Here is a 26413-nt window from a genome sequence, read left to right on the forward strand (position 1 = left end):
TAAAATACAGTATTAAATCTTTTGGGGCCACCATCATATATGCAGTTGATTGTTAACAGAAACGTCATTATGCAGTGGATGACTGAATATGAATTCAAAGAGGTCACTGCTAGGAGGTGGAAATATTAATATATCCCTCATGTTAAGAACACGGTTACTGTATCATGTATTTTTTCTGCTTAGAGACCTTTTTATTGATAACTATGCTACAGTTGATTATTAGAATTATCAAATAAGCAATATGATGTCAGCATGGGTTTTGACTTACGAGTTTAACATATACATACATTTTCAATATATCTCTAAAAACAAAGTAAAATATATTTATGCATGTTATGTAACACTAAAATAACAAAATTGTATTTCCTAAATTTAAGACTGTCCTATATATAAATAATAGAAAACGTTTTATTGATGGCTGCAAGGAAAACAAGTTTATTTAAACATTAAAAATCAGGATTTTGGCCAGGCACGATTGCTCACGCCTGTAATCCCAGCACTTTGGGAGCCCGAGGCAGGCAGATCACTTGAGGGTAGGAGTTTGAGACCAGCCTGGCCAATGTGGCAAAACCCTGTGTCTACAAAAAATACAAAAATTAGCCAGGTGTAATGGCATGCACCTGTAATCCCAGCTACTCAGGAGGCTGAGGCACGATAATCACTTGAACCCAGGAGATGGAAGTTGCAGCGAGCTGAGATTGTGTCACTGCACTCCAGCCTGGGTGACAGAGACTCTGTCTCCAAAAAAAAAAAAAGAAAAAAAATTAGCATTTAACATTTCTTTCAAATCAGCAATCAAACACTATGCTCTTTGTAGCTACTGTTTCATTTTAATATCTATGTAATAACCAAGCAATACAATTATCCAGTTTATAAGAAATCCTAGCTATTTTGCCCCGTAGTCATTTTGCATAGACAAATTCTCAGTTCTCTAGATTAGATTTTCGTTTTTGGTTTTTTTTGTTTTGTTTTGTTTTGTTTTTTTTTACAAAAAAAGATAGACAGGGTCTCTATGTAGCCCAGACTGGTTTCAAACTCCTGGGCTCAAGCGATCCTCGTATCTCAGCCTCCTGAGTAGCTGGAACTGTAGAGTTTACTCTTTAAGCATAAAAAGTATTATTTTCATGATGGATGCAAAGCAGGCCAATATTTTTTATACAACTTTCTGCCATCTTAAAAGGAAGGAATTATACCTACTAATAACACTGTGAACTTGCTATACAGGTCTGTAGAAGAGATTCCCTCAGAGCATGCATTCTTCTCATCCTGGTTGATTTCAACACTTAGCCCATTCGATAAACTAGCCTCTCAGTTCCTTTGCTTCCTTATCTCCAGTGGTCTACACCTCTAAGACTTAAGCTACTCCTTTCACAGCCACACTCGAAACTGTCCTCCTCCAAAAGATGTATTTTCTGACCACAACCACGTAGCCTTCCAAAAATCTCACTTCCTTATATTCTTCACAACCTCACAGTATCTTCACCACCATTATTTTTACTTATCAGTCTTACCCTGTATTCATTTTCACCTCTATCCAAATAAGATCCTAAGGGTCAAGTGAATCACTCTCTTGCCAATATATTTAATTTATCTCACCCTACTGTCCTTTATTCTACCTTCTGGTAAAACAATGTTACCCAGTAATCCTCCCATGTTTCTCAAGACAGCTCTCTCTCCTCTTCTCCATATCCTCTTCCCACAACCTCCCTGCTCCTTCTCAGCAGGAGCCATAAAATGGGAAATCCCTCAGCCTCTAGTTATTGAACCTTAAACATCCTGCATACGGCATCCTTTTCCCCTTTCCTCTGGCAAATGTGGAGGTGTGCACCCTTGTATCTAAAGAAACTGTGCTCTGGATCCCATTCCCTCCCATTTCTAGGAACTTTGTTTCATTCCCTTCTCTCTGCATCTTTAACCTCTTTCTATGGGCTTCCTCCAATTAGCATTTAAACATGCTTAAATTAATCCCATGTTGAAAACAAAAAGAAAGCAACACAAAGCTCCCGGCTCCAGATTTGTCTCCTCCTACTGAATATCTTTTTGTCCTCCTTTATATAGTCAAATTCCTTGAAAAAAAGTATTTATAATTGATGACTTCATTTCCTCAACCCACTCTGAATTTCTAATCTAACTGCAATTTGCTATCCATACCGCCCATGAAAGATCTTCTCCTAGTCCTAAATTCAGTGAGTCCTTTTTAGTTCTTATTTGGCTGGATCTGAAGCATGGAGCACTGGACAACTGACCTCTCTTCCCTCGTCCACATGAATATATATTAAGTTGGTGCAAAAGTGATTGCGGTTTTTGCCATATAGATCTTTCTCCTACAACTCTCAACAATCCTCCTCAGTCTCCTTAAGCCACCTCTTTCTTACTCCAAACAATTCCATCTACTCTACCAAATATAATTTATTTCTAACATATATTATATTCCTCCCCTGTGCTTTGATCTCATATCCTATTGCCCAATGGACATCTCTACCTAAGCATCTTGATTTCAACTTGCTCCAAAATAAACCAATACTCTTCCTGTGTGTTCCTAATTAACATACTTAAAATTAACTAGTTTCCCAAACTAAATATATGTGCGCTATCTTTGACTTTTCCATCTTCTCCACCCCTTTATCTAATTAATCATTAAATTTTGTCCTATTCTCTAATGTATCCACATTTCTCTAGCACCTCTGCTACTAACCTTCGTAAGGATACCATCACGTCTTGCCTCCTTGCAGCAGGCTTCTATCTGATATCCCTACTATCAATCTTGATCCTTTAAAAACACAAATCTGTCATAAATCCATCTGTTTCCCTGTCTTACAAGATGAATCTCCCTAAATTCTTAACATGATTTCTAAGTCCTTCTTGAGTTAGCCCATTGCTTACCTTTCTAGCCTCTATTCTTTCCTCACTTCCTCTTTCATGCTCTGTTCCAGCCATAATAATGTGCTATGCTTTCTACCCTCTGGGTCCACTGCACATGCTGCTCCCTGTCTGGACCTTGTCTTTGACTGTACCTTCTCTGAGAAACCTCTAATCCCTACAACCAGATTAGGAGTCCTTCCTGTAATTAACTGTTCTTCCCTATGTTAGAACTGCCAGTTTACTTGTCTGTATTCTAAACTAGAATGTAAATTCCCCAAGAGCAGGGATGCTCATTCTCCATGAGGGAAGAGATTTATGTATCTTCTTGACAGTTATGTCTGTAGTTCCTAGGATAACTTCTGGCATGTAGTAAGCATGTAATAAATACTTGCTGAATGAATGAGCTTACTTCATATTGTAGTTGTAAAAATTAAAGTAACATGGGAAAAGCAACTAATTCATAGCAAGCACTTATATATATACTATTTGTTACCAAAATCAAAATTTAGCTGTGTGCTCTAATAAACTTGTATATTAGGTTACTGTGGACAAGATGGCTCAATGTGTTGACTTACTGTGTGTTGAAATTATTAGAGAGACAATTAGAGGAAAAGGTATGGCCAAATAGAAGATTGAAATCTAAGAGTGGCATATTTGACACTATTTCTTTACTTTTCACCTTTGGGTAGTAAAAACAAAAATATCTATACCAAACAAAACAAAAAGCTGAAAACCTAGCAATGAGAGAATGATGAATGAGGAAATCTTTCCAACAGTAGTCTTTCTTTAGTCTGGATAAAGACTATTTTGACACAGGGGTGGGATACTCACTTTGTCTCTAGTGCACCAGAAATGTAAACATACTACATTTTCCCCTTTGGCTTTTCTTCAGAGGTTGGCTTTTCCTTAAAATATGTCAAAATACAAAAAACACAATAACCAACCTCTAAATAATTGAGTGCAGTGTGGCCTAATCTATATAAAACTAACACACTATAAAATCTATAAACGCGGTGTTTAATTCTTTGTAGCAATAGGCAATGGCTCTAAAATCATGAACTATGGTACCAGGTTCATTTGCGGGGGTAAAACAGTATGTGTGCCCGTTTACCTACATTAATAAAAACAGCAGCTTCTAACCAAACTTATTCATTTTACTATTTATAATAAAGGTTACTTTTTTGGGTGGAGGGCTAATACAAAAACAATAAAATCAATCTGATCAGTAAGTAGTTTACTGCATCTTTCAGTAAAGTGAACCAAAGTAATTTGAAAGACCTTAAAAAAAGCACTATAATGTAACAGTTTAATTAAAACACTTAACCTACTCTAAAACATTTTATTATTTTGTATTTTGTTTGTATGGTATTGATACAAGTTCTGTAAAAAATAAAATTGGATTTACTACTTCTATTACTGCTCTTTGACTAAATAATGTTAACTAATTTTCTAACAGCTTGACTTGGGCCCAGATTTGACTTAGCAAAAGCTAGAGAACGAATCCTAGGTCACAGAGATACAGGTTGAGCGTCCCAAATCTGAAAACTGAAATCCAAAAGCCTTCAAAATCTGAAACTTTCTGAGTGCTGAGATGATATTCAAAGGAAATGCTCATCGGAGCATTTTGGATTTCAGAATAGGGATGGTCAATCTCTAAGTATACAATGCAAATATTTCGAAATCTGAAAATATCTGAAACACTTCTGGTCCCCAAGCCATTTTGGAAAAGGTATACTCAACCTGCAATTCTAATATAACCCATTATTCAATTCCAGTAAAAGAATAGGAACAACTGTTTAAAGCAGTCAGAAAAAAAAAGAAAGTTTGGTTTTTGCCACTTTTACGTTATTCCTTAATAGTTGAACATACCAATTTCAATCCTATATTAACTCACACATTAATTAATTCATTCACTAATTCACCAAGGACTATTTCAGGTATAATTCCTTCAAGTTAGGCCATATTTCATATCATACTCCTTGCTGTTAGATGGCTCAATGAAAGTATCTGGGGAGCCAAATGAAAAGGGGTCTCCTTCAATTAGTGATCTTTTAATTTAGTTTTTAAGAAGCAAAATGTTGTGATAAAACCTGAACTAACAATCAGTAACCTATAAATTGTTTAGCATAAAACCTCTCAAAGTGGGTTTTCAAAAAAATAACATTGAATAAACGTGTGAATAGATCTAAGAAAGTCAACATCACTTCAGAGAATTAAGACTCCCTGCAAAAAGGGTTTTGGATACAAATACAAGTATGCATTTAACTCAACAATACACTGAAATATCTAATCAGAAAACAACAAAATATTTATGTACATGATCCTGAAATACCTGATTTCTGCCAAATGATATAGAGGGCAAAATAAAAGTACAAAAGTTATAAACATATTGGAGAAAATGAAATAGAATTTTCTTACCCAACGATGACTTTACAATTGATTTAATTCCTGCATAAACCAACAATCCCTTGTTGCCTGGAGATTTCTGATCCATATCTTCTGTGTATTGCTTCATAAGTATTTAAATGCATAGGAAATACTAGTGATGCATAACAAAATATTTCAAAGCTAAATTTACTTTGATTTGGAGCCAATTCATAAGTATCAGTGTAAATAAGATGGTTCGACTCTATTGCAGAGATACACCGTTCTTCCTCCTACACAATCTACAAAGCAGTATTTCGAGTTCAAAAGTTTAGAACAATTTTACTTTATAATGTTAACATTATGTAACTTGAATTTGTATATAAAACATTCAGCATATTTATAGACTGACTTTTCAGCAAACTTCAAGAACATTTCTACTTGATTCATCTCACAAAATTCACAAGGCAAAGGATATAGTGCAGAGTATACCAGAGTGACTTGAGCTGTGGATCTTCATTTCCAGCTAAAATGTGGTTCCTCCACACCTGCTCTGTATCAAGTCCATATCTCGATAAAGCCCGAAGGCGCATCTTCGTTGCTATATCTTTTTCTAAAGAATTATCATTTTCTTCTTCCGTACATTCATATAAATGACGACCACAAGCCCACATTAAAGATGTAATTGGGCTCCAGGCAAGAGATATCCTTTCAAAAACAGTGAAGTCAGACATTGTTCGGTTGGGAGTTACAACTATCATTCGATTTTGACTTGTTGGATGCCATGCAAAGGAAGCAATGTAATTGTCACAAGGCTGCACACTTCTTTCAATTATTGTGGGTTCAGTTTCATCCCCAATGGGAGTGGGTGTATGCTGCATATCATACAATCTAATAATATTACTATCCCTTGTTAAAGTGGCAAGTAGACCAGTCCTAGTGGGACACCATGCTACTTTTGTTAAGGGTTTTGGTTGCTCAGTCAGTGTCAAAACTGGCTTCTCAAATTTTCTAAGATCCCATATTGCAACCTGACCTTCATAGAAGGAAGCAACACGATCGTGGAAATATGGGTCTACCGTCACACCCTGAACAGCTTTTGTATTTACAAACATCTTTTGGCTTGTATTCCGAAGATCAAATATAGCTAGGTTACGATGCATACCAGCAAGGAGAAGTTTCTGGTCTCGTGGAAGCCAACAAAGAGAGAGACAAGCATCATTCTGTCCTAACTCATAAAGTGGTTTTGTTACTAATAATGTTGTTTCAGTTTCACCTGCTGAAAGTTTCACTTTTTCCATGGGAACTATATCAGGAGTATATTTGCTGCAGATATCCCATATTAGCACTGAAAAGTCAGCTCTGTGCTTATCTAAACCAGCAGCTAGCCAGTTACTATCCAGTGGATTCCAGGCAAGGGTATTACATTGTCGTGCATGTTTTGGAACAAACTCTTTTCCTATCAAATCTTTGAACTTTGAGTTATGATCTTGACCAAGACTTGTAAGCACAACTCGACCATTTGCTTGTCCAACTGCCAGCAGACATTCAGGATCATAATTGAGATACCAGGCAACACATTTCATATAGGGTGTATCTGAATTTATTGACAGTAATGTAGCTGCAGAGTCTTCAGATAAACGTAAAGATCCAGCTTTGAGTTCTGAATTCACAGTAGATTCCACATGATAAAGACTTAGTTCTGAGTCACACACAACAAATCTATCAACCTGGTGTGGTGCCCACAAAATATCAGGTTTGGTACCGCTCATGTTTACTGATGTGCTCAAAGGGTCCACTCAGGTCCATTCACTGAAAATATTTAAAAACAAAAAGTTTTAAAATATCAACAAAATATAATTCTCACGTTGAATAAACTATTCAGAAAGACAATTCTCTAGTCAAGAACCCTCTTTTTCAATATATTTGTATTTCTATCTGCTAGGAATTCAAGAAAATATTTATTGAAAAAAAAGGAGAAATAACAACCACTTCCAATAAAATGAGCTGGTAGGAATCTGAGAATCCCATCCTGGCTATATTTCCCAAGACCAATTATCTTAATTGCACTGTTACTAGTACCTTCAGCTTAACTTCAGGGTTATAACGACTTCAGTGTGGTAAGCAAATTAATAAGTATTATCCCTTTGAAGGGGGGAAAACTTAAAAGCATTATGAATCACATTCCCAAGCAATAGTTTAAAGCAGTACTGCCCAATAAAATCTTCTGCAATGACAGAAATGTTCCATGTTCATGCTGTCCAATATGGTAGCCACTAGCCACACGTAGCTACTGGACACTAGAAATGTGACTAGTTCAAATTTTAAACCTTAATTTTAACAAATTTTAATATAAATAACCATATGTGGCCATCATAACGAACAATGGAGATTTAAAGTACAATGCCATACTAAGACAGAGGTTTCTTCAACTTTCAGTAATAAGCATCAGCCTTGTATGGCAGAATAAACACTGGAATGTACTGAACAAACCTGAGTTCCAGTCGTGGCTCTGCCATATATTAGTTATATGCCTCAGAAAAGTCATTGTGTGTGGGGAACCCCTTTGTTTTCTCATCTACACAATGCAGGAGTTGGTTTAGATTAGTATTTCCCAAACTCCAGTCATGTAACACCTGTGCCATTAATATTTTTCTTTAAACTGACTCATTTTTAAAATCTGAAAATTGACTTTAATCTCTTCATAAGGTCCATGAATCATGGTATGCTATGTTAAATATATTTTTTAACCTACACTGAAATATATAACTATTAAAAATGCTTGATTGTGTTTTATCTACAAAGCATCCTGTTTATGATCAGTGGTACGCACATACCACACTCTTGAGAAAGTGAATTAAGTGATCATTAGAGGCTCTTTCAGTTTTCGGTTCTACAAACTTTGAATAAGTGTTAAAGTAGAATTTTTGCAAAAAAATAAATACTCTAGCAGTAGAAGCATACAAACTAAATATAGCTATAGTTTAAAATGGTGTTTCAATAATTAAGGTTGTCTACAAAAATTTAAATGCCTGTTTCTGAGGTTGGCAAAAGGTAATAGTTTAGATTCAAAATGAATAAACATACTTAAAATCTTCATTGCAATTGGTATCTGTACAACTATGTTGTCAGTTCACATAGGGTAAAGCTATGGTTCACTTACCTCTCTATCCTTAGTACCATATATACAGCCTGGCAGAGACTCCTAATAAAGATATACTAAATAGTTCAACTCAAACATAATTTTCAGTTTCAGTTAGGAATTACCAGTCTTGCAAAAGTTTCAGTTAGGAATTACCAGTCTAAAATAGACTCATATTATTTAGACCACGAGTCCCCAACTCCCAGGGCCGCAGACCAGTTCTGGTTCCTGGCCTGTTAGGAACCAGGCCATATAGCAGAAGGTGAGCAGCAGGAAAGGGAGCAAAGCTTCATCTGTTACTTAGAGCCACTCATCTCACACACTGCCGCCTGAGCTCCGCCTCCTGTCAGATCAATAGCAGTATTAGTTTCTCACAGCAGTGCAAACCCTACTGTGAACTGCACATGACAGGGATCTAGGTTGTGCATTCCTTGTGAGAATCTAATGTCTGATGATCTGTCACTGTCTCCTATCACACCCATATGGGACCATCTAGTTGCAGGAAAACAAGCTCAGGGCTCCCACTGATTCTACATTATGGTGAGTTGTATAATTATTTCATTATATAGTGCAATGTAAATAGAAATAAAGTGCACAATAAATGTAATGCGCTTGAATCATCCTGAAACCACCCCTATCCCTCGTCTGTGAGAAAACTGTCTTCCATGAAACCGGTCCCTGGTGCCAAAAAGGTTGGGGACTGCTGATTTAGGAATTCTTATACTGATTTTATTTCCTTCTTTAGCATTTCTCAAGCCCAAGATCAATCATTTCAATTATATTCTTACTAGCACCCTCAATGTCTTCATTTCCTTGTCACTTTGGGTTTGCCTTTTGCCAGTCATTTACCCAATTATTTATCATCTTGTCTCCTCATTCAGGCTTCCAAGTGCTACCACACTGAGGATAGTCTCAAGCCTCTGAAAACTGATTTCAGTAAATTAAGGTATACAACATATCTAGTGTGCGGTGCTGGCAGTTTTTCTTTTATTCATCTTTCCCCTGGGCCCTTCGGAAATATTGCTTTATAGAATATCAGAGTAAAAATCTTTCTACAACACAACTTTGACCAGGCTATCCTTCCTTGCTTAAAACCCTCTAATGGTCTCCAGCTGCTCTTAGTATAGCATTCCAAATCTTCAACCTAACCTACAAAACCCTAAATGCTTTTGGTCTCTGCCTACTGCATCGGCCTTGTGGCACAACATTCTTGCTGTCCTTTTACACTGTCCTTTTCAATTCCTAGAGTATACCCTCCTCCCCCATCACCATACCTTTGCAAATGATGTTTCCTCTGGTTAAAGCATAGTTCTCTGCCTTCTGGGTCAAGTTAATACCTGCTCAACCTTGACATCAACCACCCTCCATCCCCTCCCTAGTCGACGTCAGGTTACTCAGACATACACTGTCATTAAACAGTATTCTTTCCCTTTAATCATCCATTTCTGTCTCTTCTACTGGATTATACACTCCATGAGAGCAGGTGAAGTATTTTTTTGTGTTCCACTGTACCTCTAGTCCCCAGTACAGTGCTAGACACTCAGTAGGAAGTTTAATAAACATTTGTTAAATAAATGCATGTGCTGAATGATCCCTCTGACACTTCTCACAACTGGTATCTCCAAGTTTTACCTATTTCCTCATGCTTCCACTTCTACCCTTCATAGGAGAGGCTGGCTCCAGCCAATATTTAAGTGTCTGCTATCATACTTCCATTTATTCTGTAACGATTGGGCACCTTCTATGTTCTAGGTGCTGTCATAAAGCTGGGAACACAGCAGCAAACACGAGCAGATGAAGTCTCTGGTCTAAAAAAAAACCTGCACTGTAGTGATAAAATTAAGCCCAACCTTAAAGAGAGTTAAAAAATTTAAGAATGAGGAGGAAAAGGGGCACCTCATGTGATAGGCAGCAGCTATGACAACAAAGAAAAGGAACAGATACTGCCAAGTAAGGTTTCACACTCATATCACCACAAACAAAGGAAACCTCTTAATTGACATCATGAGATCTGCCCCATTTTCCCATCTCATTGAAAAATCAATGTTTAAATAAACACACTCTTTAGGCCTTCATTCCACAACCCTACTCTTTATACCAATGTATGGTAAGCAATTTTGATGCCACATAGAAAAATCCATCTTACAAAACACAAAATACGAGTTGTAGCGTAAATTTTAGAACATTGATTCACATGACTCTCAACGGAGAATATCAGCATTTCTTCCATTGTCATGCACCTAAAATATTTATACTGCCATCCACTAAATCTGATGACAGTAATTCATACAGAATCAAAACTTGAGAGAAAAAGACTAGCTAATTCTTCTCACTTTACATAACAGTAAAGTGAAGACCAGATGTTTGGGTGCTTGTCCAGGGTCTCTCAACTTCCATCCTAGATTACTGCAAAGAGAAAGGATCAGCTACACAATATGCAAGGCGTGGTGCAAAATACAAATGCAGGGCCCCTTATTTAAAAATTATTTAAAATGTCAAGACAGTGATAGTAGACTAGCCATTAAAATAAGTGCTAGCCATTATAAATGCTGGACTATGCGCTACTGCACAGGTTGCACATTATAAGAGTAACCCTGTATAGAGAGGTGCATCTATGTCCACCCTTTTAAGAAGTGTACTTTTTTCACCATCTAATACACAGGATAAACAGTTCCTTGCTCATGAACATACATCACCAAGAATCTGGTGTAAAGAAAACAATATAGAGTCAGAAATCCTACAGCCACTCCCCAGTTCAAATCCTAACAAATCTTGTAATACTCCAAAACCATAAACCGAGATAAAATCTATCCCATTTCCATCTCACAAAGTTGTGACATCAACTGAAATGAGCTCTTCACATCACATAGATGTTAGTATCACTACCATTCCCGTAATCAGCCCTGAAAGTTAATGTTTTTTCCAAACGTTGGAGACATTAAAAAATTAGGTGCAGAAGGGGTGCGGTTTGCAATAAGTATAGCTTGTATTTATATCCTCACCTTTCAAGTTTAACAAGTCTCACTTCCCATCAGTGACTTATCAGCAAAGGAAAGCCATGCTCATTCTGTGTTTATTCATCAGAATATCTGTAACAGCACTGTCCAAAAGAAATACAGTGTGAGCCATATGATTTAAAAATTTCCAGTAGTCACATCTAAAAAGTAAAAATAGGTGGAATTAAATTTAAAAACACATTTTATTTAACCAACATATCAACGGCATTATCCTTTCAATATGTAATCAATGCAAAAATTATTAGTGAGGATTTTGACATTTTTTTTGGCACCAACTCTGGGAAATCCGATGTGTATTTTACACTTACAGCACATCTCAATACCATGTGGCTACTGGACAGTGAAGTCCAACACATTACAATACTACTAAGTGTACAAAGTATCCAATCACATGATTTTTGATGTTGTCTTTTACTTTTCTTACCATGGCAAATTACGAGAGCGGTTTCAAGAAATTTCCACCATCAGCATCTTCGAGGAGATGCACTGCACATATCCAAATTTCCCTTAAAATATACAAAAGGCCTGCAAAAGCAGTCATTTGCTAACCAATTCAGCAAAGTCCACATGTGTGAGGTTTCATTCATCCTCTTAAGGAATTTTCACTACTCGTATGTGAAGAGAACAGAGCTCACCGGGAGATAGGCCGTTTAAGAAGTACAGTATTTAAGAGGGTACAATGGCAACAGGGCACGTTGCTATTTCAGGTAAAGCAGGAATCTGAATCCGACTCTCCCGCTCCAAGCACCTGGCTGAGCCTCCCGGGAAAGGCGGGGAAGCCGCTCCCCACAAGCCTGCCGTAGTGAAGGCTGTAGCGTGGCCTCTGCGCCCCGAGGAGGTCCCCGCAGGTCCCGCGGCCGCCCGCAGCCCCCGGTGGCTCCCGCGGAGGCCCGACCGGCTGGCCGCCCGGCGCGATTATCCCACAGCGCGGAACGCGCTCCCCGCCGAGACGCCCGAGCCTTTCAACTAGGCTATCTCGGGCCCCTAGCTGCGGCCGCTGCGCTCCCGAGACCCGAGACGCGGGCCGGGTCGAACTCACTGACCTGAGGTGGCAGCGCGGCCGCCGCACAGCCGCTTCCGGCCGGGACACCGCCCCTCCCGCCGCAGGCGCCCGGACGCGGGCAAGATGGCGGCCGCGGCGGCGCGGCCCGTGACCTGGACCACTGGGCTGGGGCCCACGACCCTACTACCACGCCTCGGGGACGCGCAGCCGCGCCTTGGAAGGGGAGTTTCCCGCCGCGAGCCCCGCCCTTCCCCGCCCGGGAGGCGCCTCGGGGCGGGGTCACTGGTCGGGAGGCCCCGCCTTCCGCCCGAAAGCGCCTGTGCACCCCGCTGGCCCCGCCCGTGGGTCCACAAGCCGGATCCACGGGTTCCTAGGCTGGGACTGCTTCTCAGAACCACTCTGCCGTTTTCAAGCAGGGTCGCACACTCTAGCTCACTGGGTCCATCTTAATTTCTATTAAACTTTTTTTTTTTTTTTTGCAAATGAGGTAGTAGGAGATCCAAGGTATTTGGTTAATGATTTATTCAGTCATTCCACAAACTTGTCTTGATCACCTGTTATGTACCCAGCACTGTGCTGGAATACCTAGGAGACAGGAGTGAAGTAAAAAGACATGGTCCGGGCAGGAAACAGGCAAGGAGAGCCTTGACTTGGTAGGGCTAACACAGTGCTACACAGGAGGGACGCCCGCTCAGCTTCGGGGTCAGCAAAGCTTCCTTAAGGACTACTAGGCTGAGACAAGAAGGATGAGCATGGGATTAGCCAGGTAAGGGAACAGGGCAGTGGGGACTGGAAGAGAAGAGTCTTCTAGCACTGAGAAAAAGCAAGTGCTGGGTCAGGAGAGAGAACATAGCAGTGAGGAGGCAGTAGGTATGGATGAATGAGCAGAGGAAGTGGGGAGAGATTAAGATGCTGTCAGAAAGGGGTTGGAAACCAGTTTAGTGAGTTTGGATGGACTTTTTCCTAAAGGCAGTGGTAGAGTCATCGAACGTTTTTAATCAGGCAAGTGGTATGATCAGGGTTTTTTTGTTTTGTTTTGTTTTGTTTTGTTTTGTTTTGTTTTGTTGAGACGGAGTCTCGCTATATCGCCAGGCTGGAGTGCAATGGCGCGATCTCTGCTCACTGCAACCTCCGCCTCTCGGGTTCAAGGGATTCTTCTGCCTCAGCCCCTGGAGTAGCTGGGACTACAGGCACGGCGCCACCATGCCCAGGTAATTTTTTGTATTTGTAGGAGAGATAGGGTTTCACCATGTTGGCCAGGGTTGTCTCATCTGTTGACCTCGTGATCCGCCCACCTCGGCTTCCCAAAGTGCTGGGATTACAGGCGTGAGCCCCCGCGCCCGGCCAGTATGATCAGTTTTTGCGCAAAGAGCTGGAGGGATAGAGTATCAGAATGAGGGATGACAGAAACGCAGGTTACCAGTGGCATGGAGAGTGGGCATGGAGAGAAGTGGGCGCCCTGGGGAATATTTACAGGGTGGGATGAACAGAGGTTGGTGATTGACCAAGTGAATGACGGTGAAAGAGGATTCCAGGTTTTTTGTTCCCAAAACTGAGTGAATGGTGCTGCCTCAGGTGTCACGAGTCTGACCTTGAGGCAGTCTTCAGATGTCTGACAGTCTTCACTTGTATGTTCATGCTTAAAAGTGGGTGGTCTTGGGCTTGTGGTGGTGATGGCTATAAACAGCATTATGAGCTTAGTCTTGATGATCTTCGTGGCAGATGGTTTTGATAAGATGATGAGTTTGGGGAAAGTATTGCCTTCCAATCCTGCCATTAGAAGAGTGTAGGCTGAAGAAAGTGCTGTATTATTGAGAGGAGACACAGCAGTATTCATCACTTTAAACACTATCTTGTCAATCTTCTCAATGGTTTTGGCCTTGGCCTCAAACCCCCACACAAAACCTCAGATCAATACAAATCTCTTCCTTTTCTACTCTTACTATTCATAGTTGAGGACAACTTTTCTGCTTGCACTCAGGAGATGACACTGCCTTCTACTTCAGAAAAGAAAATTAAAACTATTAGGTAGAATTTCCACAACTTTCTACTACTTCCTCCTGCCCTCCTCCAACATCTTGATTCACTACCATTCTTATCTTCTTTTCCGTGACTAGGAGTAAAAGGAGGAACCCCACATATTTCTCCTCTTCTGAGACCTTGCACCATCAATTACTCCACTTCCATGTATCTTAGCCTCTCCATTTCTACTGGTTCTTTACCTTCAACACATACTCAAGTCATTCCCATTTTCTCTTCAAAGGAGAGGACCATATTTGCTCTCTGTGATTCCACTTCCTCCTCTCTCCCTTGAATTCACTCCATTCAGTCCTTCATGCCCACCATGCCACAAAACTGCCACTTGTCAAGGTCACCTGTGAGCTCCATGCTGCCAGTTTCAATGGCCAAAGCTTCACCCTTGCAACTTTTGTTGTTGTTGACTACTTCCTCTCTCTTGACATGTCTCATTTGCTTGGTTCCATATCATCACTTTCTTCTGGTTTGTCTTTTATCCCTGTGACTTCACTGTTCCTTAAACATGACAAGCATGCTCTTGCCTCAGGGCTTCTTCACTAGCTATTCCTTCTGTCTGGAATGCAGAAATCTACATGACTCATACTCTCCCTTCACTCAAGACTCTGCTCACTTGTCACTGACTACCTATAAATTAGTTCCTTTGTTCTTGTCTTCATGACACCGCAACTTCACATACATGCCATCTCTTTACTTTTCTATAGTTGTCTTCTTCTAGACTGTGTCTTCTTATCCCCAGTTTTCATTCTGTAGTTTTTTTTTCTTTTTAGTAAGAGGAAATATCTCTACATTCAAATCTGAGCAGGGCATTTGGTGACCCACTTAGACATGAAATTCCTTGGCCTCCCTTTCAGCAAGATAAGGCTATATCAAAAAGTTATGTCCTGTAAGATGTGAGTAGGACTGGATCCTGTCCCTTAAAAAGAAAGTTGCTTGGTATACCCTTTCTCTTCCCTCTTCCTGCTCTCTGGCAAGTGGCAAAAAGAAATGGAAGAAAAGACTTGAAATGGAAGCCAGGTATTAAGGAAGGCAAACTGTTCTCACTAGCCTAAGTCCCAAAAGAATCTCAGGAAGCTGGGGCACCTCCTCCCTTGGATCACAGACTTCTGGACCATTATGCAAGAGAAAATAAACTTTGTTCTTTTAAAAATCATTGTTTGTTTGGAACTGGTAGAGCAGCTTAGCCAATTCCCTAACTAAAACAGAGGGGCTCTGTCTACTTTATTCTCTGCTTAATCACCAGGATGTAAAACAGTGCCTAAATTGGCTGGGCGTGGTGGCTCACGCTCGTAATCCCAGCACTTTGGGAGGCCAAGGTGGGCAGATCACAAGGTCAGGAGATCGAGACCACGGTGAAACCCCGTCTCTACTAAAAATACAAAAAATTAGCCGGGCGCGGTGGCAGGCGCCTGTAGTCTCAGCTACTCAGGAGCCTGAGGCAGGAGAATGGCGTGAACCCGTGAACCCGGGAGGTGAAGCTTGCAGTGAGCCCAGAGCGCGCCGCACTCCAGCCTGGGGAACAGAGCGAGACTCCGTCTCCAAAAAAAAAAACAAAAAACAAACAAACAAAAAAAACAGTGCCGAACAAATGTGGTCAATAAAAATATGTTGAATAAATCCTAAAACAACATCTTTATTCTACATCCTCCTCCAGCTAATGTCCTTTTTTCAACTTTCTTTTCCACTCAAGCTTTGTGAAAGTATATCTTTTTTCATATTGCCACTAGTTCTTCTAAAGCCCCTAACAGGAATAAGTGACACTTTTCTCAGTCTTTTTGGAAACTGATTCCCCTTCTCTACTAAACCAAGATCCTTGCAGGTAGCAATCTTTTAGCATAGAACTTTGGATTTCCTTTAGCACCTGTTGCATAGGTATCCAAAAAATATTTACTGAGTTGAGTGAGTGCTTTGTTTCTTTGGAAACAGTAAACCATAGCAGAGAACTTGACAGACTGGTCTGAGATTATACTAGTTGCCTTTACTAAACGTGGGTTTTACAATAGATCCTAGAGCTGCTATAGTTCAGTCTCAGTATTTTGTTTTTAATTTAAGCTTCTGTATTTCTAATAGGATTTTTTTTGTTTGCTTTTTTGAGATCAAGCCTCGCTCTGTTGCCCAGGCTGGAGTGCTGTGGTGTAGTCTCGACTCACTGCAAACTCTGCCTCCCAGGTTCAAGTGATTCTCCTGCCTCAGCCTCCCAAGTAGCTGGGATTACAGACATGCACCACCACACAGGGCTAATTTTTGTATTTTCAGTAGAGATGGGGTTTCACCATGTTGGCCAGACTGGTCTCGAACTCCTGACCTCAAGTGATCTGCCTGCCTTAGCCTCCCAAAGTGCTGGGATTACAGGCGTGAACCACTGCGCCTGACCAGGATGTTCTTTTTAAGCTTCTTCATTTATGTTGTGGTGATCCCAGACAGGATTTTTGTTGTGGTTTTAAAACAAAAAGGATTGCAGTTGAAGGGCAGCGAATTTCTTTTTTATTTACAGCTGCTCCTGGCAGCAATTCAGTTACTACAGTACTGGGATATTTTGTGAAATCTGTGACTGGCTAATCCAATTCTTTTTATTTCCACATGCACAAAATCAGTCTGTACCTGAGAGCAAGTTTTGCTTTTAGATGGAGGCTGAGGAGGTATCAAGCTGAAACGAAGGCCCTGTAAACATGTGCCATGGCTTAGGTAATCTTTTCACAAAGGTTGAAGATCAGAAGATCTGAGATATCTTAAAATAATGGCCTTCAAAAACTTTTCTAGCATATCCCCAAATAAATTTTTTAAATCAGTGCATTTCTTCATACATTTTGGGATTACATCTAACATTGTCAAAATAAATTTACATAGTTGTCAAGTATATGATTTCTAATATTTTTTAAATCTTTAAATTATAAGCAAAACAGGGCTGGGCATGGTGGCTCACACTTGTAATCCCAGCACTTTGAGAGGCTGAGGTAGGTGGATCACCTGAGGTCAGGAGTTCAGGACTAGTCTGGCCAACATGGTGAAACCCTGTCTCTATTTAAAAATACGAAAATTAGCAAGGCATGGTGGTGCGCACTTGTAGTCCCAGCTACTCAGGAGGCTGAGGCAGGAAAATCGCTTGAACCCGGGAGGCAGAGGTTGCAGTGAGACAAGACTGTGCCACTGCACTCCAGCCTGGGCAACAGAGTGAGACTCTGTCTCAAAAAAAAAAAAAAAAAGGGTTTTGGAAAAATTTGACAAAGCATATCATGTGAATTCAGATTTACCTCAATACCAAGAATTATGTTTAAATAGGACAAAGAAGATTTAAAAAATTTTTATTTTAAGTTCAGGGGTACACGTGCAGGTTTGCTATATAGGTAAACTCATGTTATGGGAGTTTATCGTATAGATTATTTAGTTACCCAGGGATTAAACCTAGTACCTGTTAGTTATTTTCCCTGATTCTCTCCCTCCTCTCACCCTCCACCCCTGGTAGGCCCTAATGTCTGTTGTTTCCCTGTATGTGTCCATGTGTTCTCATCTTTTAACTTCCACTTATAAATGAGAACATGCGATATTTGGTTTTTTGTTCCTGCATTAATTTGCTAAGGATAATGGCCTCCAGGTCCATCCATGTTCCTGCAAAGGACATGATCTCATTCTTTTTTACAGCTGCATAGTATTCCATGGTGTATATTTACCACATTTCCTTTATCCAGTCTGCCATTGATGGGCACTTAGGTTGATTCCATGTCTTTGTTATTATGAATGGTGCCACAACAAACATACATGTGCATGTGTGTTTATAATAGAATGGTTTATACTCCTTTGGGTATATACCCAGTAATGAGATTGCTGGGTCAAATGATAGTTCTGTTTTTAGGTCTTTGAGGAGTTGCCACACTGTTTTCCACCATGGATGAACTAACTTATACTCTTACTAACAGTGTATAAGCATTCCTTTTTCTCTGCAACCTTGCCAGCATCTGTTATTTTTTGATTTTTCAATAATAGCCATTCTGACTGGGGTGAAATGGTATCTTATTGTGGTTTTGATTTGCATTTCTCTAATGATCAGTAATGTTGAGCTTTTTGTTCATATGCTTGTTGGCCACATGTATGTCTTCTCTGGAAAAATGTTCATGTCCTTTGCCCACTTTTTAGTAGGGTTTTTGTTTTTTGCTTGTAAATTTGTTTAAGTGCCTTATAGACACTGGTTATTAGACTTTGTCAGTGGCATAGTTTGCAAAATTTTCTCCCATTCTGCGGGTTGTCTGTTTATTCTGTTGATAGTTTCTTTTGCTGCACAGAAGCTCTTTAGTTGAATTAGATCCCATTTGTCAATGTTTGCTCTCGTTGCAGTTGTGTTTGGTGTCTTTGTCATTAAATATTTGTCTATTCCTATGTCCAGAATAGTATTGCCTAGGTTGTCTTCCAGGGGTTTTGGGTTTTACATGTAAGTCTGTAATCCATCTTGAGTTGATTTTTGTATATGGTATAAGGAAGGGGTCCAGTTTCAGTCTTCTGCATATAGCTAGCCAGTTATCTCAGCACGATTTATTGAATAAGAAGTCCCTTCCCCATTGCTTATTTTTGTCAGCTTTGTTGAAGATCAGATGGTTGTAAGTGTGCAACCTTATTTTTGGGCTCCCTATTCTGTTCCATTGGTCAATATGTCTGTTTTGTACCCATACCTTTCTGTTTTGGTTACTGTAGCCCTGTAGTATAGTTTGAAGTCAGGTAGCATAATGCCTCCAGCTTTGTTCTTTTTGCTCAGGAGTGCTTTGGCTCTTCAGGCTTTTTTTTGGTTCCATATGAATTTTAAAATAGTTTTTTTCTAGTTCTGGGAAGAATGTCATTGGTAGTTTGATAGTAATAACATTGAATCTCTAAATTGCTTTGGGCAGTATGGTTATTTTAACAATATTGATTCTTCCTATCCATGAGCAAGGAACATTTTTTCTTTTCATTTGTTTGTGTCATCTCTGATTTCTTTGAGCAGTGTTTTATAGTTCTTCCAGGAAAGATCTTTCACCTCCTTGGTTAGCTGTATTCTTAGGTATTTTATTCTTTTTTTTTTTTTTTTTGGCAATTGTGGATGAGATTGTGTTTTGATTTGGCTCTTGGCTTGACTGTTGTTGGTGTATAGGAATGCTACTGATTTTTGTACATCGATTCTGTATCATGAGACTTTACTGAAGTCATTTATAAGCTGAAGGAGCTTTTGGGTAAAGAATCATGTCATCTGCAAACAGGGATAATTTGACTTCTCTTCCTATTTGGATGACCTTTCTTTCTTTCTCTTGCCTGATTGCTGTAGGTAGGACTTCCAATACTATATTGAATAGGAGTGGTGATGGAGGGCATCTTGTCTTGTGCTGATTTTCAAGGGGAGTGCATCCAACTTTTGCCAGTTTGGTATCATGTTGGCTGTGGGTTTGTCATAGATGGCTCTTATTATTTTGAAGTATGTTCCTTCCATACCTAGTTTATTGAGGGTTTTTTTTTTTTTAACATGAAGCGGTGTTGAATTTTATCGAAAGCCTTTTCTGCATCTATTGAGATAATCATGTGGTTTTTGTCTTTAGTTCTATTTATGAGACAAATCACATTTATTGATTTGCATATGTTGAACCAACCTTGCATTGCAGAGATAAAACCTACTTGATCATGGTAGATAAGCTTTTCGATGTTCTTCTGGATTTGGTTTGCCAGTATTTTGTTGAGGATTTTTGCATCAAGGTTCATCAAGGATATTGACCTGAAGTTTTCTTTTTTTGTTGTGTCTCTACCAGGGTTTGGTATCAGGATGATGTTAGCCTCATGGAATGAGTTATAGAGGAGTCCATCTACCTCAGTTTTTTTGAATAGTTTCAAGTAGGAATGATACCAGCTCTGGTAGAATTCTTCTATGAATCTGTCTGGTCCTGGGCTTTTATTTTTTTCATTTTTTGTAATTGGTAGTCAGCCACTGATTCCATTTCAGAGCTTGTTATTGATCTATTCAGGGATTCAATTTCTTCCTGACTCAGTCTTGGGAGGGTGTATATGTCCAGGAATTTATCTATTTCTTTTAGATTTTCTAGTTTATGTACATACAGGTGTTCATAATATTCTCTGATGGTTATTTGTATTTCTGTGGAGTCAATGGTAATGCCCCTTTTATTGTTTCTAATCGTGTTTATTTGGATCTTCTCTCTTTTCTTTTTTATTAGTCTAGCTAGTAGTGTATTTTATTAATTTTTTTAAAAAACAAGCTGCTGGAATCATTGATCTTTTGAATGGTTTTTTGTGTCTCAATCTCCTTTAGTTCATCTCTGATTTTTGTTATTTCTTGTCTTCTGTTAACTTTGGGATCAGTTTGCTCTTGGTTCTCTAGTTCTTTTAGTTGTAGATGTTAGGCTGTTAAATTGAGATCTTTCTAACTTTTTGATGCAGGCATTTAGTGCTATAAATTTTCCTCTTAACATTGCCTTAGCTGTGTCCCAGAGATTCTGGTACATTGTATCTTTGTTCTCATTAGTTTCAAAGAACTTCTTGATTTCTGCCTTAATTTTATTATTTACCCAAAAGTCATTCAGGAATAGGTTATTCAATTTCCATGTAAATGTATGGTTTTGAGCAAATATCTTAGTCTTTATTTCTGATTTGATTGCACTGTGGTCCAAGAGAGTGGTTGTTATGATTTCAGTTCTTTTGCATTTGCTGAGGAGAGTTTTGTGTCCAAGTATGTGGTCAATTTTAGAGTATGTGCCATATGGTGATGAGAAGAATATATATTCTATTGCTTTTGGATGGAGAGGTCTGTAGATGTCCATCAGGTCCATTTGATCTATTGCTAAGTTCAGGTCCTGAATATCTGTTAATTTTCTGCCTCAATGATTTGTCTAATACTGTCAGTGGGATGTTGAAGTATCCCATTATTATTGTGTGGGAGTATAAATCTCTTTGAAGGTCTCTGTGGACTTGCTTTATGAACCTGGGTGCTCGTATATCAGGTACATATATATTTAGCATAGTTAGGTCTTTTTGTTGAATTGAACCCTTAACCATTATGTAATCCCCTTCTTTATCTTTTTTGATCTTTGTTGATTTGAAGTCTGTTTTGTCTGACATTGAGATTGCAACCCCTGATTTTTTCTGTTTTCCATTTGCTTGGTAGATTTTTCTCCATTTCTTAATTTTGAGCTTATGGGTATCATTCCATGTGGGATGGGTCTCCTAAAGACAGCATACCAATGGATCTTGGTTCTTTATCCAGCTTGCCACTTTGCCTTTTAATTGGGGAACTGAGGCCATTTACATTCAAGGCTAGTATTTGTTCTTATTCATATTCTGAATTCTATTTCTGTCATTTCAGCCATCTCAGCCTTGTTCAGAACCCTTGCTGGAGAGATGGTGTGGTCATTTGGAGGAAAGAAGGCACTCTGGCTTTTTGAGTTGTCCAAGTTCTTGGGTTGGTTCTTTCTCATCTTTGTGGGTTGATGTTTCTTCAATCTTTGAGGTTGCTGACCTTTGGGTGTTTTTTTTCTTTCTTTCATCTAGGATGATGACCTTTAGGGTTTGGTTGTGGCATAAGATGGGTTCAGTCAACTGGCTTTGTTTTTGGAAGATTTTAGGGGGCCAATGCTGAAGCTCTCAACTCCTGGACTGTGTGCTGTCTCTCTGGGGGACTTGTATCGGGCCCTGATGTTGTTCTATGGATCTTTGAGGTTAGGAATCCACTGTATGGGGGTTTGGGGTGGGGAGCTGAGGTGGTTTGGATTGCTGTTCACTACATTCTAATGGGTGGTATTAGCTGAAGCATTTTGTAGTGCAGTGACACTGGGATCCATCCTCATTCACACATGACAGCAGCAGTGGGAGCAGAAGCATAGTAAGGTATATGCTTGTTGGCTGTAGCAGGGTACAGGTGCTGGGGTGCTTGCCTCCAAGTGGGCATTCATGACAGTGGCAGAGGCAGCACCGCTGGGTGGGGGTGGGGGAGTCCCTGCTGGCAGCTGTGCATGCAGTCATGCTGGTGGTGTTGTTAGCATGGGGGTGTGGTGCTAGTGGGCACAGGTCTGTGTGTGTTCTCTGTGTGCTGCAGGTAAGGGTGTTCCCTCAGAGCAGGGGAGGATCCACTGTTCTTGTGCCTAGTTTCACTCCCAGGGCAGTGTTGGCACAAGGGCAGGGCACTGGTGGGAATAAGGCTGGCTGACTGACTCTGTGCTCACCAAGGCTCCAATTGCAATGGTGGTGGTGGTGGGGACGTGGGGTGGAGTTTATTCCCACTGCAGCAGTAGCAGGGCAGGGAGCTTGCACACACTGCACTGGTGGGCAAGGAAGGCAAAACTGGTTCATGTACATGTGCTCTGGGAAAGCAATGTGGGGGCTTGCTGTGAGCCTGGGGAAAGCTGCAGTGTAGGGAGGGGGTGGGCAGGCTGGTTCATGGCCATGGGGGCCACCCTTCTGGAGCTGTCTGCCAGCCAGGCATGATCTGCCAGTGCAAGAGCTGTGAAGTGGGACCACAGGGCACCTGAGGCTGCTTTGCAAGCAGATGTGGTGAGGCTGGGGCCCTGGGAGAGGCCAGCAGACCAAGAGGTGCTCAGGTTGAACTGGCCCCATATGATGGGCAAGATCACCCTGCCGAGTTCAGATCTCACAATTTCCATAGGGCTAAAGTCTCCTATGGGAGCAAGTTGAGCCGAGGGAGATGGGCTTCCGTGGCTGTGCTCCACTACAGACCAAACCCTTTAGGCTCTGCCTCAGCTGATGTGCTGCCCCCACCACTTCTCTAAGCAGCTCTTCCTGCTAACTCAAGTGTCTGTGCTGGTCGAAGGGGTCTCCTCCTGCTGGGATTCCAGAGGCCCATGGCGAGAACAGGTTGCTCCTTGCCAGTTCAATCCACCTGTTCGCCTGGAGTCACTGGGGCCAGGAACAAGTCCCACTGTGTGGTAGCCTCATGCGGGGTTCCCAGCTTCTTCTCCCTTCAGCCAAGCTTCTGGTCTTCCCTCCATCCACTCTAGGTGCCTTCCCTCTGAAGATCTGTTAGATGAGGTCCAGTCATCTTGGTTCCTTGGTGGCAGCTGTTCCACCTGGCTGTGTCCAGTCAGCCATCTTGCCCTCCCACCAGAAATTTTAAAAAATTTTCAGGTAGAAAAATAGTTCGATTGCTTTGAGTTTTGTGTAGCTTTGGACTTTTAAAGTGTCAGAATTTATTCACTTACTAAAAGTGATTTGGAAAGTTATGCCGTTGGTTTAATTATTGGTAATTACACTGTCATTCTCTTTCCCTTGTGTATTGAACTAGGTCCAGAATCCAGTTTACGTAGACCCTGAACATGTTATGAGAATCTTATTGGTATTTGTCCCCTGTATTTAAAGATCAGCATTGGATTATTTCACATTGCATGCCTGTATCAAAACATTTCATGTATCCCGTAAATATATACACATACTATTTTTTAAAAAGTACACCTTTTTAAAAAAGATTTTTAAAAATAAATAAATAAATATTAACATTGGAATATTTCAAAGTTGTCAGTGTGGATTGTCTCAACCAATAACTACTGCTTGATCTATATAATTATTTTTTTAACAATAATTTTATGATTAAGTTATTCTTCAATTGTAGGAAATTTTACATTGTTCTAGTTTTTCTCCTTGAACTTGTATTTCCAGTTCACTTTTTCCCACTGGATTATTTATTTGTTTATTTAAGAAAAAATGTATAAATATATAGCATCTACTATGTGTCAGAGATTTTAAATATAGACTCATTTAACGTACTATCTCAGGTTAGGTTTCCTGGGAACTAGATTCTAAGATGGAGACTAGGATGTAGCATATTCATTAGGGAGTATTGTTGGGATCAGCACCTGAGGATGGGAGGAGGAAGAAGAGAGATTAGGTAGGGAGGGAAATTGAGCAGCTATGCAATGCCAAAAAAGGCCTCAGCCAGCCCATGGGTAACTCTGGAATTGGACTGGTCCTTCAGAGTTGTCCTGAGTTGAGGGCCGGTGCACAGGCATTTATACTCTTCCATTTATGTGGATGTGTCATTGAATGTGAACTGTCTCTTGGAGGAGGCATGATTTTGAGTAAGGCAATTTCCTCGGTTAAGGCAGTTCCCAAAGAAAGCTGACAGCTGAGGGCTGTCTGCTGGCAGCACTCCCCACAGCTGAAGGAAGAGATCACTAATGACTGAAGGAAAATCTGGAGGCGCATCACAGGGCTCACCACATCTTCATCACGACTTTATGAGGATAATACTATTATTTTTCCTATTTTGCAGATGAGAAAACTGAGGCACAGAGAGGTGAAATAAGTTAGCCAAGCTCATACGTTTCTTAAATGGTTGCGCTAGGATACAAACCCAGACGATCTGGTGCCAGCTTTGTGCTTCTAACCACTGGCTCATGCACTCTCCAAGGGAACTGCCTTTTGATCTAATTACATGCTGTCATTAAAATAATCTTTTAAAGCAGGAGTTAGCAAACTTTTTATAAAGAGCCAGATAGCAAATATTTCCAGCTCCTCAGGCTCTGCTGCTTTTGTTGCAACTATTCAATTTTGCTCTTGTAGTGCAAAGGGAGCCATAGATAGTGCATAAACAAATAGGCATGACCCTGCGCCAACAAAACTTTATTTGCAGAAACAGGTGACAGGCTGGATTAGCTTGTTGACCCTTGTGTTAGGAAATTATTTAAAGATTGAGAAAACACTATGGTTTACTGTTACTGGAATGAAATATTACTGGATGAAATAATTATAATGATCCTAGCCTTATTTTAAAAGGGTAAGTTTTAACAGTAGATTTCTCTGTGTGGTAGGTTTAAAAGTGATCATTATTTTCTTCATTATACTTTTCTGTGTTTTCTAAATTTGAATGTAATTGTTACATGCATTACAATATAAAAATGTTTTTAATGAGAAAAAATGAATGTTATTTTAAGAGTATAATTGGAGAGATTAGGATGCTAAATTCCATAATAGACACATCATAATCCTATATCCACGAAGTTAAGGCACAAATAAGATTCAAGTAGCATATCAGATGCCTTATTAACTGGAGCAGTTTTAGTATGACAACTGCAACATGAGCAATGCAAACATTTCCTGCCTTGCTCATTGCTTTTTTTGTTAGTAATTTGGTGCATTTCTTCTAATGCACACTGAGGCACTAAAGTAGCAGCTATCAAAATTGTTCTCAAACTGGCACTGTTAGTCCAGTGAAACCACAGTCATTTTACTGCCTGATCTCTACCCCTCATTGAACAAGACTTGAATAAATCACATTTGGGATTTTTGAAACAGATGATGTGGCTACATTCTGCCAATGTCTCTGCTCCCACAGCTATTGCCCTGCTTTAGGTCTTAATTACTCCTCACCCAGACAGTAGTCTCCCCAGTTGGCCTCTGGCTCCCTGGTTCCTACTCATTTACTCTAATTCTTCTCCTCTGTGAGGCCAGATTGATTACTCTGAAGCATACCTGAAACGACCCTTTATTTAGAGCCTTTCATTAGTTAACATTCCCTACAGATCAACATCCAGACACCTCAGCCTTGACTTAAGATGTCCGTGTTGCAAGTCATAATGGTTGAGAGATGAGAAAAAAAATCTTGTATTTTCAATGAATCAGATTAACTTTATAATTAGACCCAAAGCAGTTATATAAACAGTTTTCTGTTGGTAGTAAAATAAGAAAAAGATTTCCAGAACAAGAACTGGGAGGTAAATGTTTATTAGACTATGAAGACAACACATTCAGGACCAAGGTCATTTTGAGAAAAAGATTAGGTCACAGAAAAATCAAAGCATATCTGATTGGCCTGAGTCAGTAATTTGGACTATTTCAGATATAAGGTACAATGTGTAACTGGAAAGCCTTCAGATGAATAACAGACTTGACTCACATGCTCTAAATCCTGGAACATTAGCAGCTCATTTGAGAAGCTAAGCCTGACTTTCTTGGCTAAGTATAATCATAACCCAAGGAAGCAATGAAAGAGGGGAAAAAACCCAGAAGCATAAAGAGAAC

The 26413-nt window shown here is 40.0% G+C and overlaps 1 protein-coding gene across 2 annotated transcripts in view; it reads right to left on the bottom strand.

Moving 5' to 3' along the window:
- The window catches only part of MIOS (meiosis regulator for oocyte development), a 38158-nt gene extending 24757 nt beyond the window's left edge, over positions 1-13401 (bottom strand). The window contains exons 1-5 of one of the 2 annotated variants that reach the window (XM_025380745.1): positions 12429-13401; positions 11810-11891; positions 11371-11468; positions 5705-7038; positions 5281-5379 (exon numbers count right to left, since the gene is read on the bottom strand). In XM_025380745.1, the coding sequence (XP_025236530.1) occupies positions 5281-5379; positions 5705-6998 (1393 nt within the window). In that variant the 5' untranslated portion in view covers positions 6999-7038; positions 11371-11468; positions 11810-11891; positions 12429-13401. Of the gene's footprint in view, positions 1-5280; positions 5380-5704; positions 7039-11370; positions 11469-11809; positions 11892-12428 lie in introns of those variants that run through there. The other variant, XM_025380746.1, reaches the window with a different exon arrangement.
- Between the last annotated feature and the right edge of the window lie 13012 nt (positions 13402-26413).

The sequence above is a fragment of the Theropithecus gelada genome, chromosome 3, assembly GCF_003255815.1.
Source record: "Theropithecus gelada isolate Dixy chromosome 3, Tgel_1.0, whole genome shotgun sequence".
Classification (NCBI taxonomy): Eukaryota; Metazoa; Chordata; class Mammalia; order Primates; family Cercopithecidae; genus Theropithecus; species Theropithecus gelada.